This window comes from Lampris incognitus, chromosome 7 (assembly GCF_029633865.1).
Source record: "Lampris incognitus isolate fLamInc1 chromosome 7, fLamInc1.hap2, whole genome shotgun sequence".
Taxonomy (NCBI): domain Eukaryota; kingdom Metazoa; phylum Chordata; class Actinopteri; order Lampriformes; family Lampridae; genus Lampris; species Lampris incognitus.
The window spans coordinates 53,533,032-53,551,537 of record NC_079217.1 but is presented as its reverse complement, the minus strand read 5'-3'; the positions used below and the strand labels follow the sequence as shown (position 1 = coordinate 53,551,537).

The 18,506-nt window shown below is 46.6% G+C and overlaps 1 protein-coding gene across 1 annotated transcript in view; it reads left to right on the top strand.

The window, feature by feature from the left end:
- mmp28 (matrix metallopeptidase 28) overlaps positions 1–18,506 on the top strand; it is a 32,885-nt gene that overhangs the window by 8,147 nt on the left and 6,232 nt on the right. The window contains exons 3-5 of the mRNA XM_056283864.1: positions 3,330–3,526; positions 10,829–11,050; positions 12,398–12,643. Of these exons, the coding sequence (XP_056139839.1) occupies positions 3,330–3,526; positions 10,829–11,050; positions 12,398–12,643 (665 nt within the window). The remainder of the gene's footprint in view (positions 1–3,329; positions 3,527–10,828; positions 11,051–12,397; positions 12,644–18,506) is intronic.

The following is an 18,506-nucleotide window of genomic DNA, read 5'->3' as shown; positions in this document are numbered from 1 at the left end:
AACGGCAGGTGATCCTGACACCACATATGTTACAAGATCAGACAGAGACTTAGGTCTGCCCAAGAGACTGGACGAATAAAGGTGCACGTTAGTGAGAAACATAAGTGTTACACGTGTTGCTATTTCAGTTAAAGCAGTTTTAGTTCAAAAGAAATGAATGGGATTATTGATGTGGAAAAAAAATAAGGCTAAGCATTTTATGTTCAATGCTAGAGAGAGGGAAAATTTTTCTTACTTAAAAGGGAGAGATGTTGTATAACAGGTGGAGAAGAATGTCAGGAATGATTTGCGACAGCAGGGTAGCAGCAAGAGTTAAAGGGAAGGTTTACAAGATGGTTGTGAGACCAGCTATGTTATATGGTTTGGAGACAGCGGCACTAACGAAAAGACAGGAGGCGGAGCTGGAGGTGGCAGAGTTGGAGATGCTAAGATTTTCATTGGGAGTGACGAAGAAGGACAGGATTAGGAACGATTATATTAGAGGGACAGCTCAGGTTGGACGGTTTGGAGACAAAGCAAGAGAGGCAAGATTCAGATGGCTTGGACATGTGTGGAGGAGAGATGCTGAGTATATTGGGAGAAGAGATGCTGAATATGGAGCTGCCAGGGAAGAGGAAAAGAGGAAGGCCAAAGAGGAGGTTTATGCAGTGCTCGAATTGAGTGACCAGTCATGGGGGGTCCCCTATTTGCGGTTGGGGGGGGGCGGGTGTTAAAAGGCTAAAATTATGCTGTCTTTTGAAAGGTCTTTTGACTTAATGCAACCATTTTGTAAGTCTGGGAGGAGAGGTGAATATCAGTGCATTTACTCTTCAACGTAAGACAGTATGAATGAATGAATGAATGCCCCTTGCACCAGTAGAGAGTGGTGAGGATTTGGTGAGGGATGTGGATGTGATGAGGGAGGACATGCAGGTGGCTGGTGTGTCAGAGGAAGATGCAGAGGACAGGAAGAAATGGAAACGGATGATCCGCTGTGGCAACCCCTAACGGGAGCGGCCGAAAGTAGTAGTAGTAGTAGTAGGTTGTATAATGGGTTAACCACAGTTAAGTGCGGTAGCCAAGTAATCAGAATCAGAATGAGAATACTTATACGGAAGTGTGTGGTTTTTGTTCGGAAGTAAACGTGTTAACGGCAACCTCACTCTCTGCCTCATTATTATCGAGAATAACAACAATTTTGAGGTCTTTTTTACATTTCACGTTTTATAGGCCTTTTTAAGATTGTTAGATTAGCAATATGTGTTTTCTGTTTGTTTTTCAGGTAATATTTTCACTTTTTCAATTTTGCTATTCAAGTTCGACCATGGCTGTCTGAAGTTTAAATTGTTTAAAAATAGTATTATAGTTGTTAAAATGTTAAATTTGGTGTCAGTCGTTTCCTAACAGCATACTCACATATGCAATGCATTAATATCTCAGTTGGGTATTTTTCTTGACAGAATGTAGAGTTTAAACACCAGCGGTCATTTTGACCGCCCATGGTCGTTTTAGGTAGGAGTGAAGTCCTGGTCGTTTAATTGACTCTAAAAGTACAATGGCCAACGATGAGACCTGCATCGATTTGACTGTTTGGCAAAATGAGACGAACCTCATTTGTCTTTGCATGGAAATTGCAAAGTATGCAGGCTTTTGTATTTGTTATCGTTTGATGCCAAAGCCAATGAATACAGGACAAATTTGTTCAGTTCCATCCAGGGGAATTGTTTAGGGCTCCAGAGTATGTGTGTGCTGTTTAAAGTCCCAGGTTTGTGTTTTAAATGTTTATATGGGGGGGGGGGGTTACACACCCTCAGGATGAAAGTCAACACAGCTCAAGACCCTCACCTGGGCACTGGGAAACTTCCTGTCCTGAACTCTTTCTGAACCAGTCAGGAATTTCAGCAGCCTCACCCTCTGGCCTGTATACTAACTGCTAACTGTAATAGGAAATGTTTGAAAGTAGCAAAGAATGAAAACCTTTGCCGTTTTCCTAAAGCCTGTACTGAATGTTAAGCAATGCCACTATGCAATTGTGTAACCTGCCACTCTTAGTCAAAATCTGGTGTCTTGGAGGTTGTGTCCGAAAATTGGCTCGCTTTAAAAAAACAAAACTGAGCCTATCGAAGTCTGTAATAGTCGATGGAGCTAACTTGTAGTATGAACTTACAGGTCCGTCTTCTTAGCTGACACGGTTGCCTACTTGTGTGTTTCGACAGACAGTGACGGGTTAATGAAATCAATTTCACTTCCACACTTTAAAGTTACTTCAACTCGTTCCAACAACAAATCTGTCATCCATATGCAATTATGAATAATGTATATATTGTAGCGAATTCAGGGGGCAGCCAGGTATCCGCCGCAGCCGAGACGTGAACCCAGGTCACCCGCACCATGGGCGACTGCGCTAACCAGTCGACTAAAGCATCCGACCCGTTAGCAAGGACTAGCGAGTCTAGTCATCCATGGTCATTACATCCCCCCCCCTCCTCCTTCGGGAAACACGTCCCCGCGATTCAACGTATCAGCTATCTCACGCCTCTGGGCGTACGCACTTCCGATGGCCTCACGGTCCCCCCATCCCACTTCTAACAGCAATGTAGCGGATTCAGGGGGGCTGCAGGGACGCTAACCCAGGGCGACTGCACTAATCAGTCAACTAGAGGGTCTGACCCGTTAGCCAAGGCCTAGCGAGTCTAGTCATCCGTGGTCGTCACACTACCCCACTCCCTCGGGACGCGCGTCCCCGCGCTTCAGCATATCAGCTCCCTCACACCTCTGAGCTCACGAGCTTCTGGTGGCTTCACGGTCTTGCCATCCCACTTCTGACTCCAATGTAGTGAATTCAGGGGGCAGCTGGGAATCCGCCGCAGCCGAGACGCGAACCCCGGTCGTCCGCACCATGGGCGATTGCGCTAACCAGTCGACTAAAGGGTCCGGATCTGTTAGCTAAGGGCTAGCGAGTCTAATCATCCGTGGTCATTACAACATTATCTCTGCCTTGCTTGGTTCCAGCTCCTTGAATTTGGAGCCATGTTTACACCACGTAAGCATTGGAGCTAGCTAATCAGTTCAGAGGTCTTTATGCTCATGCACAGGCCAGTCGTGTCAACACCAAAACAGATCTTCGCTCATTTCAGTAACAATTGTCAGCGTAAACATGTGCACAGCAGGATTTCATGATGTCCAGTTCAGATTTCTCTGGTTCGATAAGGAGGATCCAGTCACCGTTCATTTCCAAATTGTATGATGAATTCTGTTTTGGCATTGTAAAATAACCTCATTGAACGGAGTTTCCGATGAAATGAACTGTACACCAATTCATTATCATGCAAACTATTCGATCACCACAGGGAGTTCCAGTGGCTGTCCCGCTTGCCCGTCACGGGCAGACTCGACAGCGCCACCCTGAGGCAGATGGCGGAGCCACGTTGCGGGGTAACAGATGAAGGCAGTCACCAGGTGTGGACCCAGAGGGTGGAAGCTATCTTCACCGGGAGAGGAGCACCTGTCCGCCGACCACATCTCCGAAAGAAACGCTCTGCACAAGGTAATGTGTGCATGTGTATGTGTGCATTTTGTGAAACTCTGTTATGGCGCACGTATGTGTGTTTGTACACCAGCTGAGTTTGGTATTGAATAACTGTTTTTCTATATATGCAGGGAAAGTGCTTCTAACTGACTGCCATGGCCTTTTAAGAAGCACTTGAAGACAGTAATCTGTTTGTGCGTTTTCGAGTGTATGTGTTTGCAATGGGGGCTATACGTATCTGTAAATGAGTGTTTATGCATCTGTTTATGTTCCTTGACTGTAGGCAGTTTATGTTCCTTGACTGTTCCGATCCTCACCTATGGTCATGAGCTTTGGGTAGTGACTGAAGGGGTGAGATTGTCGATACAAGCAGCTGAAATAAGTTTCCTCTGTAGGGTGTCTGGGCTCAGCCTTAGAGATAGGGTGAGGAGCTCAGATATCTGGAGGGAGCTTGGAGTAGAGCCACTGCTCCTTCGCATCGAAAGGAGCCAGTTGAGATGGTTCAGGCATCTGATTAGGATGCCTCCTGGGCGCCTTCCTTTGGAAGTTTACCGGGCACGGCCAACTGGGAGGAGACCCTGAGGTAGACCCAGAACTTGCTGGAGGGACTACATGTCCAATCTGGCCTGGGAATGCCTTGGGATCCCCCAGGAGGAGCTGGAGGGTGTTGGTAGGGAGAGGGACGCCTGGAGTGCCCTACTTAGCTTGCTGCCACCGCGACCCAACTCCGGAAAAGCGGCTGAAGATGAGATGAGATGACTGTAGGCAGACCATGGTGTTCATATATGGTTAGGTTTTTTACATTCTTTTGTGCAGAGGTCATAGAGTACCCACAGCAAGCTGGGAGTGTCCACTGTCATAAACTAAAACACTAATAGGTCTGAAGGTTGTCATTAAGGCTTGTGTAGAGTCTGACGTTGCACACATCACCCAGTTGACTACCGCATTGGGTTGCCAAGTCCTTCCATCTTACATCAGTCCAGTATGAATAACAAATTATATCCAAGCAATTCTTCCCTGGGGTCTCCCTCCAGGACACAATGATTCAATTTTCCACCACTAATATTGAAAGGCTTAAAGGCTTGGCTAATGCTTGCTCTTTAATTGTGTAACCCCTCTCACCCAACTTTAAAAAACAGTACAGCAATTTTCAAAAATCATTGCAATTTTCCGCTATAACCATTGCAATAAAAGCACTCATTAATGAACCGATTACCTCCACTTTGAACTGGCTGAAGACTAAAGTAGTTACGGTTGTTAACGGTGGTTAAGAGGGGCTAAACACTACAAAATGTCTTGCAGATTACATGAAATAATTAAAGTAGAAGTTTTCCTTCTATCAAAGTTCTCTAGATTTAGATTTTAAAAAACCTATGAGAAAAGTATGAGGTATAATTTTGCTCTGAATTTTAGAAATTTGTGTGGTGCACATTGTTTTGCTGCTAATATTAATAATTTTGCTTTTGACAGTCTCATATGTCAGAGTTGCAGACATTTCTATACAAACAGTCCAGGTAAAGTAAGAATTGATCAAGTTTCAGGTTCAATCCTTCAAGTGATATAATAGCGTCTCAGAAACTGACATGTCTATTTTTTCCCCATATCTTCTCTATTACTTCTGTTATTTTTTTCTTCATCTCTCACTCCTTACTTCTCTTTTCTGAATGAAAAAGCCCCCCCCCCTCCACTCCTGCCTCCAGCCTCCAGCCTCCAGCCTAAACTGTGAAATATCTGCATTCCTCCCTGTCACTGAATAGATTGGCTAATGTTTGGGGAATGTAGCTGTGGTCGATGTTTGCCGCTGCCTCTTCGTGTCAGTACCTGATGTGTTCCAACTGCTGCTTGGGCAAACACATCGCTGACTGACTGTTTGGCTGGCTGACTGATTTTTTTTGAGTTACTGCCCGTTTTAGCTGACTCACTGGTTGATTCAGCGGCTGGCCAACTTGCTTGATTGGCAAGCTCGCCAGATGACTTGTTGGCTTGACAGATGTGTGGGTTGGCTGAGTGACTGGCTACCTGGCTGACTGGCTGTTCTACCTGTAAGACAACCAGGAAGCCTATCGGGCTGTCATCTGTCCGCTTCTAGGCATGACTCATATGAAAGGCAGCAGTAGTGTTACACAAACACAAGCTTAAATAGTAGATACAGTATCACCCTCCGGCCAAACTTGGTCCACACCTGACTGTACATACATATCCATTAATGTGGTACAGTGGCTGAATAATTTGATGAGGAATAGCTTTAAAATGGGCAGTAATTGTGTCTAACAACTGATTTATCAAAAAAGAGTGTCCTTTCACGGAGAGAGGAGATAGATTTCTGCCCCATAGGCCCTGTGTGCCGGTACAAGCCTTCTCTTAGCAGCTTCCTATTGTTTTAGCAATGCATGTTCACCAAAGGTTTTCAAGGCAACAGACTATGGCTTGGGAAGCACATACAACCTATTTGACTGAAAAGCTCGTCAATGTCTCAGTCCACATCGTCTTTGCTAGCCAGCTCACACTGGCTGCTAAACTGTCTGGCAAACTATGTCGAACAGAGAGTATGAAAGGCTGCAGTATAAAATGGCAAAGATAGGCAGGCATGACAGTTATTCATTCCCAGCTGTGTCATGTCTTGATTTTGTATTGTGTGAACCCCCTCATGGGAACGCATATCAACCCTTGACTCTCTAAAAGGCTTTTTGGGTAGCACCCGTTCTCACCGATATTTACTGAGCTGACATTCCATCACCCTTGTTAAAGATAAGCGGTGCAAGTTGTGATAGGTCTGCGTATTTCTCAGAGGCGTGTGGTTATAGATTCATGCCATACCCAGACCTCTATTTAACTAGTGACACACTGTCACACTCTTCTCTCTGACATGCTGTTTTCTTTTAAAAGTGTCATTATGGCAGGATATGAATGATAGGATGCATATGGATTTGATGATAGGATACACAGATTTGGAATTCACAGAAAATAAGTATTTACATTAGTGGCAGATTTCTAGGGCTTCTCAGCTCAAGGTCTCTCTCTCCCTCTTCCATGGATTCTCCCAAAACATCTAATAAGATAAACCTACTGACAGCAAAACAGAGAAATCAAATCGGTGCAGCAGCAATAAAGATCCCGGGTAGGTTGGCTGTGCATGCATCCGACATGCATCTTTACATATACACAGGTTATAACACAATGCACCTCAAGCGTTCTCCTCTACAAATTAAAGAGAAAAGCGCCATTACCACACTGCTATCAGGTGATCTTGATCACTTCCTAATGATTATGATAGCCCCCCCCCCCGTCCCCTGCCACTGCTGCAATAGAAGGCATAGTACTAATTGCTTCCATAAGGGAAGTTGTGGAATGTCTTCAGTATCTGACTTCCTGGCCCCTCTGGTGTCCTGAGGGACCTCTTACTCTGTGGAGGTCTGAGAGGGAGGCCAGGCGCCCGAGTATTCCCTGGAGTGGGGTGGGCAGATTTCGACACAGAATTTGGCAGTAGACCCAATTCAGCTTTGCACTTAAACATGTGCACATCTTGAAAATAGAGTTACTGGTCAAATTCAGTTAGAAAAAACAGTCTCGTTTGAAAGCATGCCCACAGGTGTTATTGACATGACAGCGTTCTGATATGCTGGGAACGTCATTAAAGAGTAACTAAACCCTAGACCGTTTAATTGTGTTTGCTGACATCTGCAGGTTAAAAACTATGTAAAGGTTAAAAACATGTCAGGTTGGTCTTAGTATTCTGTGATGTTAGCATAGCAGGAAAACACAGCTGCAGATAATAACATTAATAATGGCTGTGTTGGATATGGGTGTACCAAAGAACCAGTATTGACAGTATTTTTGACAATTGTTAGTGCTGGCTCTGCCTGTCTGTCAATGCCGATAGATGTACTGACACACCTAAATCCAACAGATCCATTGTTCATGTTATTGTTTGCAGTAAGTCAGGTGAATCGGCCATACTAAATTGTCCCTAGGTATGAATGTGTGTGTGTGTGTGTGTGTGTGTCAGCCCTGTGATGGCCTGGCAGCCTGTCCAGGGTGTCTCCCCGCCTGCTGCCCAATGACTGCTGGAAATAGGCTCCAGCATCCCCACGACCCTGAGAGCAGGATAAGCGGTTCAGATAATGGATGGATGGCTGCAGCTATGTTTATCCTGCTATGCTTACATCACAGAGTACCAAGACCAGCCTGCCATGTTTTTAACCTTTACATGGTTTTTAACCTGTAGATGCCAGTACACTCACGCAAACGGCCTAGGGTTTAGTTGCTCTTTAAGAATGTACTGAATCAAGGATAAAAATCAAAGAAGCTAAACACAGACACCATTTCAATAACATGAATCCTCAACTGGATTTGATTTTTTTTCTTTATATCTCTATATTTTGTTTTTGGGAATGATATCACTTGGTGGATCGATCCCATTATGTGAGAATGATTTAATTCATATCTAAATAAGATGTTCACAACTGCCAGCCCATGTCCTCTGCCCCCTATTTGGGCTCTGCCCCCCCCCCACACACAGCCAACACAACCACATACAAAATACACTATCACACACTATATGCACTACTGCATCAACACCAACAAGACAGCTGATCTTCAACAACCACTACACACAAGCACACCACTGTGCACTACAGCAGTTATTGCAGCATCACTATCAAATTTTCCTTTATGTCACTCAGCAACCAGATTGCACAGGCATGCCACATGGCACAGGAACAAAAACAGCAAACAAGTTTCCACAGTTCATGTAGTGTTCACCAGTCACTCACGCAACTTCAGCAACTTCAATAAAGTGTAGTCATAATATTATCAGTGCACCACCTCACTTGAGAGACTTGTTGCGGCCTTCTCTCGCAAAATTCATTCAGTAATTAAGTCCGTTAGGGAGAATGTGTAAAAAATGCAGACAATCCTACCAGAGTTGCAAAAAAACACGGTGTAGCTCGGCAACAAGCTCGTCAGTGACAGTGAAGGCAGCAGCCATTGTGTTTAGTTTGCTCACAACCCACCAAAAGCTCAAGCTCAAAGTTGATGAAGATACCAGGGCTAACACTGATACATCCCAAGGCCCTGGGGTGTTCTGTCACTACACATCAAAATTTGATTGGCTGATGATACGGTGACTCAAATCTTGTAATCAGTTCGCAGCTTTGGGCTTCAACGAAAGGCTAGCAATACAAGCTAGTGCTGGTCCAAGGAGCTGTGGTGGGTTTAGATGACGTAGGAAATCCCTGCTCAGCCCCAGCAGAAAACAAGTAATTGAATTCAGACACATTTCAGGCACACTTGAATTTAACCACCCATCCATCCATCCATTATCCAAACTGCTTATCCTACTCAGGGTTGCGGGGGTGCCGGAGCCTATCCCAGCAGTCATTGGGCAGCAGGCAGGGAGACACCCTGGACAGGCCGCCAGGCCATGAAAAACAAGTTATGATTTTAATTTTGACAGGGCCAGCAGAGAAGGCCCTGATGGTGCTGACAGCCCACTCCTGGGAAAACCCAAGCGCGTGTCGTAGTTCCACACGTTTAGGAGTGCACAGAGACCTCCCACTCAGAACTGCCCTCCACATCTTGGGCAAATCTATTTTGAATGCTTCTCAATGTTTGGACAACTTTTAAGTAAGCTTGATTTATCTGGCCACTCGCTACTAAAGCCTCAAAGAGAACAAATCGCTAACAAGATAAAAACAATTTATGTTACCAGAGAATCCTTGTGGCTGAGTGGTCTTATCAGATGTAGACTACCTCTGACATCATGAAGCTGTTTCTCCCCCATGCACTCCCAATAATAACACAATTAAAAAAAATGTTATGAAGCAATGCACGAAGTCGTTCAAAGCGAATTAAACTTTATTTTGCCTTGGTCCTCCTTGTTTCAGCTTCCACGCTGTCTTTTGGGTTTAGAAAACCAGCATGGCAGATTTCAGGCTGAGATCTTCAGCTGGCTCTTCTGACACACGACATTATCCACTGATTGTTTCCTGCAGCACAGCCTCTCTGTCTCTCTGTCTGTCTGTCTGTCTGTCTGTCTATCTCTCTGTCTGTCTGTCTGTCTGTCTGTCTGTCTGGCTGGCTGGCTGGCTGGCTGTCTCTCTGTCTGACTGTCTGGCTGTCTGTCTGTCGGTCTCTCTGTCTGTCTGGTTGTCTGTCTGTCTCTCTGTCTGTCTGTCTGTCTGTCTGTCTGTCTGTCTGTCTGTTTGGCTGGCTGGCTGGCTGGCTGTCTGTCTGTCTGTCTGTCTGTCTGTCTGTCTGTCTGTCTGTCTGTCTGTCTGTCTGTCTGTCTGTCTGTCTGTCTGTCTGTCTCTCTGTCTGGCTGTCTGTCTCTCTGTCTGTCCGTGTCTTTCTGTCTGTCTGGCTGGCTGGCTGCCGATGATGATGATAATGATGATGATGATGATGATGTGTGTGTTTGTGGCTGTGTGTTTGTGTGTGTTTGTTGGGGCAGACATGTTTGCTTTGCCTCCTAGATTATTACATTGTGTAAATCCTCTGTGTACACCAAGAGATTACCGTCACGGAAATGGAAGAAACGCTGAACGTTGCGCTCCGCCTCACTCACCCTCATTCTGGTCGGTCCCTGAAGAAATGTGTGCGAGTGTGGCGTTGTTCACCACATATGTAATCGTGCCTGATTTGAGAAACCGCCAACACAGGTTTTAGTAAATTGCTCACTGAAGCGTGTACTTAGAGCGCATGTGAATTTACCCAGCTGAGCTCCGGTGGCTAACACAGTTAGCATCCTATCGTTTTGAAACATGTCCACACTTCACAGCATTTGCATTTAACCTGGGCTTTGTTGAATAATTCTTTTTGTGATGCCCAATTTTAGGATTAGATACTATAGAAACTTTAATTGAGAAGAATAGAGGAAAGCCGCTTTATTTTTGTCATTGTACAGTTGTTTGGTTACAATGAAACGTGTTCTCTGCATTTAACCCATCCTATAGTATAGGAGCAGTGGGCAGCTGCAGCACCCGGGGACCAACTCCAGTTCCTCTTTTCATTGCCTTGCTCAGGGGCACAGACCCTGGGTATTAGGGTATTAACCCTAACATGCATGTCTTTTTGATGGTGGGAGGAAACCGGAGCACCCGGAGGAAACCCATGCAGACACGGGGAGAACATGCAAACTCCACACAGAAAGGCCATGGGATGGCCTGGGGTTTGAATTCAGGACCTTCTTGCTGTGAGGCAACAGTGCTAACCACTGGGCCACCATGCTGCCCAATATGGCTCTTCTCTACGTAGGGTAACGGATCCATGACAAACAATGAAACAACAATTAACTGTCTTCTCTGTGTGGGCGCCCTTTAGGTGAGAAGTGGTACAAGCGCCACCTGACCTATCAGATAGTGAACTGGCCTCGCCACCTGTCCCCGGCTCCTGTACGGCTGGCGGTGCGTGCCGCCTTCCAGCTGTGGAGCAATGTGTCGGGCCTGGTCTTCCAGGAGGTCCCTGAGGGCCACGCAGACATCCGGCTGGCCTTTTACGAGGGAGACCACAACGACGGGGCCAGCAACGCCTTCGATGGACCAGGTGGGGGTCCAGCGGCACAGTTTCTCCCAGCTAAATTCTGTTGTGTCACAGTTGCCTGTGTGGCAGTGGAGTCGGTAGAAATCCCTTAGAATACAGTACAGTCAACCGCGGAGCCAGAATAGCAGGGGCCTGTCAGAGATGACACAGGTATTTGCAGGACAGGTCAATGGCGAGTCTTTAATTCAGTGTTTATTCATGTGTGTCTCCAGGATAGGAGACCATCCCTGATTCTTACTATGTATTGAGTCTATCTTAAGAACATTGAAAATAATGAGTGCGTAATGTTTTTAGGCTTGTGAACACTTTTGTTCACTAAATCACAATGGAGATGGAGCAGATGCTGTCTCCTGAACAGCCTGTGCAATGATGTGAAGAGACCTGATGGAGGATGTATCTTCAACTAAAGCCCAAAAGAAACACAGAAGGGGCGTCCGGATGGTGTGGCGATCTATTCCGTTGCCTACCAACATGGGGATCGCTGGTTCAAATCCCCGTGTTACCTCCGGCTTGGTCGGGCATCCCTACAGACACAATTGGCCGTGTCTACGGGTGGGAAGTCGGATGTGCAAATGTGTCCTGGTTGCTGCACTAGCACCTCTTCTGGTCGATCAGGGCGCCTGTTTGGGGACTGGGGGGAATAACGAGATCCTCCCATGCGCTACGTTCCCCTGGTGAAACTCCTCACTGTCAGGTGAAAAGAAGCGGCTGGCGACTCCACATGTATCGGAGGAAGCATGTGGTAGTCTGCAGCCCTCCCCGGATCGGCAGAGGGGGTGGAGCAGCAACCGGGAAGGCTCGGAAGAGTGGGTTAATTGGCCAAGTACAATTGGGGGAAAATGGGGAAAATGGAAAAAAAGAGAAAGAAACAGAGTATCTTAATATCTCAATTTGCTCAATATCCAAACCCGCTGAGTAAACATGTTCTATGAACCATACAGCCAAGCAGCTGGATGGTCTGTTTTTCTTCACATAAACATCCCACATGGACGAGTATGCTTATCACAAAGTGTCATTAGTCAATTCTGGTAGCCAAAGAGCTAGATTTGTAGTTTTCTAAAGGTTTTTTACTATCTTCTCATGAATTTCCACTACTTCAGAGAAATACAATCATTTAGAGTCATTGCACCTGACACGAGCACCTCGTACCTTAATGCCAGTGTGGGGTGCATCCTTAGCTATGTGCTAGTGTGCTGGTTAGGTATTGTCTATTCTACCAAACTATCCCTAGCTGTCCATTTTTTGTGAACACAAAAGTTGATCCCATTCACTAAATGTATAATTGTTGAACTGTAAAACATACAGCTCAGGTGACCTTCCTACACCGACTGCTGTAACATTTTTCCTCAGGAGGAACATTGGCCCATGCCTTCCTCCCCCGCCGGGGAGAAGCCCACTTCGACATGGCAGAGAGGTGGACCCTTAATGGGCACAAGGGACACAACCTGTTCATGGTGACCGCCCATGAGATCGGACACACCCTGGGATTGGAGCACTCTCCTGTCCGTCACGCCCTCATGTCGCCGTACTACAGGAAGCTGGGCCGCAAACTGGTGCTGAGCTGGGACGACGTCACCGCAGTGCAGCAGCTCTATGGTGAGGGGGCGTTACCGTTACATTTGACAGGTTTAGCTGATGCAAGATATCCATAGTTGATGTAGGGGCGGATGATATTGACCGAATCAGTGTGGTGGTCTGTTCCGTCGCCTACAGACACGGGGATCGCCGGTTCGAATCCCCGTGTTACCTCCGGCTTGGTCTGGCGCCCCTACAGACACAATTGGCCGTGTCTGCGGGTGGGAAACCGGATGTGGGTATGTGTCCTGGTCGCTGCACTAGCGCCTCCTCTGGTCGGTTGGGGCACCTGTTCGGGGGGGGGACTGGGGGGGAATAGCGTGATCCTCCCACGCGCTACGTTCCCCTGGTGAAACTCCTCACTGTCAGGTGAAAAGAAGCGGCTGGCGACTCCATATGTATCGGAGGAGGCACGTGGTAGTCTGCAGCCCTCCCCGGCTCGGCAGAGGGGGTAGAGCAGAGATTGGGACGGCTTGGAAGAGTGGGGTAATTGGCCAGATACAATTGGGGAGAAAAAGGGGGAGAAAAATCCCCCCCCAAAAAAAAACAAATACCAAAGATTTTTGTTTACTGAATACCTCAAAATTGATAATGTGACAGTGTCAACACACAAGAAAGGTTTGATAAATGATTGTTAGTGATGCGGATATGTTGACCAAGCAGGTAGACGTGTTGATTGTTTGATTCAGTCAGCTAAAACAGTGGAATAAGTTCACAGGATTGTATTGCTGTACTGTAATGCAGTGTCTAAGACCAGGGCCTGACAACACTTTAAGTTATGGCAGCATATCCCCAATTTCTCCTCGGGGATGAATGAAGTGTTCGGATTCTGATGTTACTCACACCAAAATCCCAGATGATATCTAGTCTCATCTCACGATATCGATATTATATCAATATCGCCCAGCCCCCCCCTTTTCTCCCCAATTGTACCCATCCAATTACCCCGCTCTTTTGAGCGGTCCCGGTCGCTGCTCCACCCCCTCTGCCGAGCCGGGGAGGGCTGCAGACTTCCAAGTCTCCTCCAATACATATGGAGTCGCTAGCCGCTTCTTCTCACCTGACAGTGAGGAGTTTCGCCAGAGGGACGTGGCACGTGGGAAGATCACGCTATTCCCCCCCAGTTCCCCCTCCCCCCCGAACAGGCACCCTGACCGACCAGAGGAGGCGCTAATGCAGCGACCAGGACACATACCCACATCCGGTTTCCCACCTGCAGACACGGCCAATTGTGTCTGTAGGGACGCCCAACCAAGCCGGAGGAAACATGAGGATTCGAACCGGTGATCTCCATGTTGGTAGGCAACGGAATAGACCGCCACGCTACCCAGATGCCCGATACTGCCCATCTCTAACTTGATGTGTATTGAAGATGACTTGCAACAAGAGCAAACAGGGAACAAATATAAATTACTTAGTTACCATCAGAGCATCTGAAGAAAGGTTCCCAGTGCAGTTAGGATTTGACAAAATCAAACAAGAAAAAAACTTCAAATTTGTCTATATATATATATTTATAGACAAAGTCATTTAAAGGATGAGGAATGACCGGTGGTATTTAATTTGTGGCCAGCGGGGGGACAGATGTTACTGGTTTGCATCGTTCATGGCGGCTCTCCTCACTGTGTGTCCAGAAATATTTTGATCACTTTAACTTGAGGTCAAAGGTCTCTCTAGGGACGATGGAAAAAGGCCCTCGGTGAAATGGGCGACAAATGTCTCACTCCCTGACCCCAGCTCAGACAGATCCTGGTCTTAGTTTGGCATAGTGAAATGCGTGTGGGATTTCCATTGTTTGGATGCAAAACATTTTATCCCGCCATTAAAGTTAACTCGTTATGGAGCCAGACTTCATGTTCTCTGACAGGTATAAAGGAACGGAGAGTAAAGCGGGATTGTGTGACTTCTTCCTCTGACACTCATTAACATTCAGAGTCAAGTCACCGAGCTGTGAAAATGCCAGGGAGAGGCCCCAAGGCCGTTAACAGCAACCACAGGAGAGGAGGAGAGGAGTGATCAGGGTCAAGAAAGTCATTCAGCTTTTCAGATGGTGTTCTGTGCTCAGTCTCTCCAAGGAGGTCTCCTGTGTTAAAAGCTAATTTCTACGACAGATGGGGTGAAATTATATGACAGACCCGTTAATCAAACCATGTACAGCTTACCCTTCTGTGCCAAACATGGATTGATGAAACCTCATCACATTTTAAACCTATGCGACCTAGAGCTGATCGATTTTTGTCGCAGGCAAAATATGGAAAAAAACAAAACAAAACAACAGGTCTCACAAAAAATGTTAGAATTACCTGTATACATGAAAAAACATCCATCCATCCATCCATCCATCCATCCATCCATCCATCCATCCATCCATCCATTATCAGAACCACTTACCCTGCTCTCAGGGTCGTGGGGATGCTGGAGCCTATCCCAGTAGTCACTAGGCGGCAGGCAGGGAGACACCCTGGACAGGCTGCCAGGCCATCACAGGGCCGATACACACACACACACACACACACACACACACACACACACACACACACACACACACACACACACACACACACACACACACACACACACACATTCACACCTAGGGACCATTTAGTACGGCCGATCTGCCTGACCTACGTGTCTTTGGACTGTGGAAGGAAACCGGAGCCCCCGGAGGAAACCCACGCAGACACGGGGACAACATGCAAACTCCACACAGAGGACGACCCGGGACGACCCACCAAGGTTGGACTACCCCGGGCTTGAACCCAGGACATTCTTGCTGTGAGGCGACCGTGCTACGAAGTGTTAATGATAGCGTAATAAACACGTTTTCGGCCACTAGGTGACGCATGCGAAATGTGCAAAACCTACCTTTCCACACTCGTCTGAGGTTGTAAATCCAATCTGCATACAAAATGAAAACTTAACCTGCTCACTTGTACTGGCAAGGATTATTTTTTCAGGAGCGCTTTACATTAAGCGCATGTAGCTGATATGTAATGTGGCCCTTGTAGGTCCCTGCAAAGTGCTTATTGACATTGTTATCCATTGATAAGACTATAATAAGCATTAGTTCATAGGTAATAAGGCCCTTATAAGACATAACTTTTGCCTTTTGTGGACTATGAAAATTCTTTTAATACATTTTAATCATGAGGGTCCTTAGATGCTACTGGTATACATGAAAAAACATAATTGCAGTAATAAATAAAGGATATGAAGAGTCTGTTCCCTGCTGTTCTGGGGCCACAGATCCAGGACAGACAGAGACAGAAGTTTAAACAAGATGGGCAGCAGAGGTCATCTAAGTTCAGTTAACATGCTATCTCTGCTTGACAAGACCCCCCCACACACACCACACCACACCACACCACACCACACCACACCACACCCAACCACACCACACCACACCACACCACATTCATGTGCGCAGACTCGGTGACCTGATTGTCTTCCATCTCAACACAGGACTCAACTGCGCAAACACAAGCACATTTGTGATAAGTGTGAGCGTGCTGTCCCCTCACGGCATGTGTAGGACAGGTTCCCACATGTGCGGCTGAGGAGAGGCCTCTCATCAGTTACGTTCTGTTCTCTGACTTCACACTGAAACTCATCTTGCTGCAAGGGTTTCGTAACAAACTCTCTTTTAAACCGTCTGGTTTCTCATCCTGCTTGGCCTCCTCGCCTTGGCTTGTACAGTCAGCCCTACTTGGTGCCCCCTCATCACATCCAAGTCTTCACTCGCTTAAACACCAAACCTTTCATGCACAATGTGTTGCAAACAGAGCGGCGAAAATGTGACCCCCCCCCCCCCCCCCCCGTTCTCCTCCTCAACCAGGTCCAATGGCGTTAATCATGCAGAAACCTGGATAATTCAGCAGACTTTTGCAGGCAGGTCAAGTCCAGATGCCTTTCTGTTTGCTTTGTATCTGAAGGACAACATCTGCTCTCCCCATGGAAATGCTGTTAAAGCCCCATTTCCCAAACCTGTTGCCTTAGGTAGGGCCTTTGTCATTCACCCGTTATATAGATGCATATATCCATCCACCCATTATCCAAACCGCTTAAGGATAGCGTTGTGTTGACTACAAGGCAATAACGTGTAGTCAAATGGGGCTCACTGGAATGGGGGGGGGGGGTAGCATGATCCTCCCACGCGCCGCGTCCCCCTGGTGAAACTCCTCACTGTCAGGTGAAAAGAAGCAGCTGGCGACTCCACATGTATCAGAGGAAGTATGTGGTAGTTTGCAGCCCCCCCCCCCCGATCGGCAGAGGGGGTGGAGCAGTGACCGGGACAGCTCGTAAGAGTAGGGTAATTGGCAGGATACAGTTGGGGAGAAAAAGGGGGGGGGACATTTTAGCACGCCTCCTCATCCTCCCAATTTTATTCTTTTGAAGGGAACAACGGTCCTAAAAAAACTACCCCAATTAAATCACAGGGAAATTAGCCAGTAATATCTAAAACCAGTAATCAGAGGTCGTAAGTAGTACTCATAGGTAAGAAAGCTTTCATGTTTGACCACTTTATCACGTTACGCTGAGTTTTTATGTGTTTTAGGGGTGGAAATGCTTGTGAATCAAACTATAAAGATAACCACAGGTTCACTGATACAGAAAGCAGGGCAGTGCTGTATTATGACATAAAGAGTTATTATTGTTTTTTTAGTTAGGATATCCAGGAAGGTTGTGTCTGTCATAATCTGTTATAACCGGTCATCTTGTGATGCAGTCATCTGGCAGAATAGAGTGGTTGTCGGCCTGATTTTCACCTAGTTGGTCATGCCAGGAGACTTCAGCTGTTCCCACTTACACTTTAAGCGATACCAGAAATAATCATGGACAAGTGTCCCAGCTGTTAGGAGAAGTGCCTTGTGTGAGTGTGTGTGTGTGTGTGAACTCTCCCAGGTGCTTGGTAATGTCACTGTGACCTGATGAGAAGCAGATGTCTGAAACAACCGTAATGAATCATGAATTCATTAATGAACTAATGAGTCAAATATGGCCACAAGTATATGGACACCCCTTTTAATGAGTGGATTTGGCTATTTCAGCCACACCCATTTGTTGGTAGATGCACAAAATCAAGCATACAGCCATTCGGCGTCTATAGACAAACACTGGCAGCAGAATGTGTCGTAATGAAGAGCTCAGTGACTTTCAGCGTGGCTCCGTCATAGGGTGCCACCTTTCTAACAAGTCAGTTCATCAAATTTCTGCCATGCTAGATCTGCCCCGGTCAACTGTTACTGTGAAGCAGAAACATCTCGGAGCAACAACAGCTCAGCCGTGAAACAGTAGGACACATAAGACCACAGAATGGGACCAGCGAGTAATGAAGTGTGTAAAAATGGTCTCCCTCCGTTGCAACACTCACTGCTGAGCGCCACACTGCCCCTGGAAGCAGTGTCAGCACAACAAGTGTTCACCGGGAGCTTCATGAAATGTGTTTCCACGGCCGAGCAGCTGGACCCAAGCCTATAGTATGGCTGTGGTGTATCCTCCAGGCCAGCTGTACATCCAGTTCCCCTCCCGTCTGCCTTTGTTTCCTGGGGAGCGCTGATTTTATCCTCCTCTTAGACAAATGTTTGTTCAGCGCCTTGCAAACAAAATGGCCATAATGACGTCTCGTGCACCATCACGACACACAAACTATTCATAACGCCGAGCAGCTCCCTTGCTTTGCATTTACAGTTCACATCGTTACTTTGATTCGAGGGCCGGGGAATGTGCGAGTTAACGAGGGGGAAAACAGGCCCCCAAATGAAAATGGATTCGTATTTTTTTAGCACTACAAGTGAGGATTTACATGTATGGTATCTCTGAGTGCGGTCTTCACTTCCTGTGCGGTACGGTATCTCCCGGTGTGTAAACACCAAGCCGGCCACTT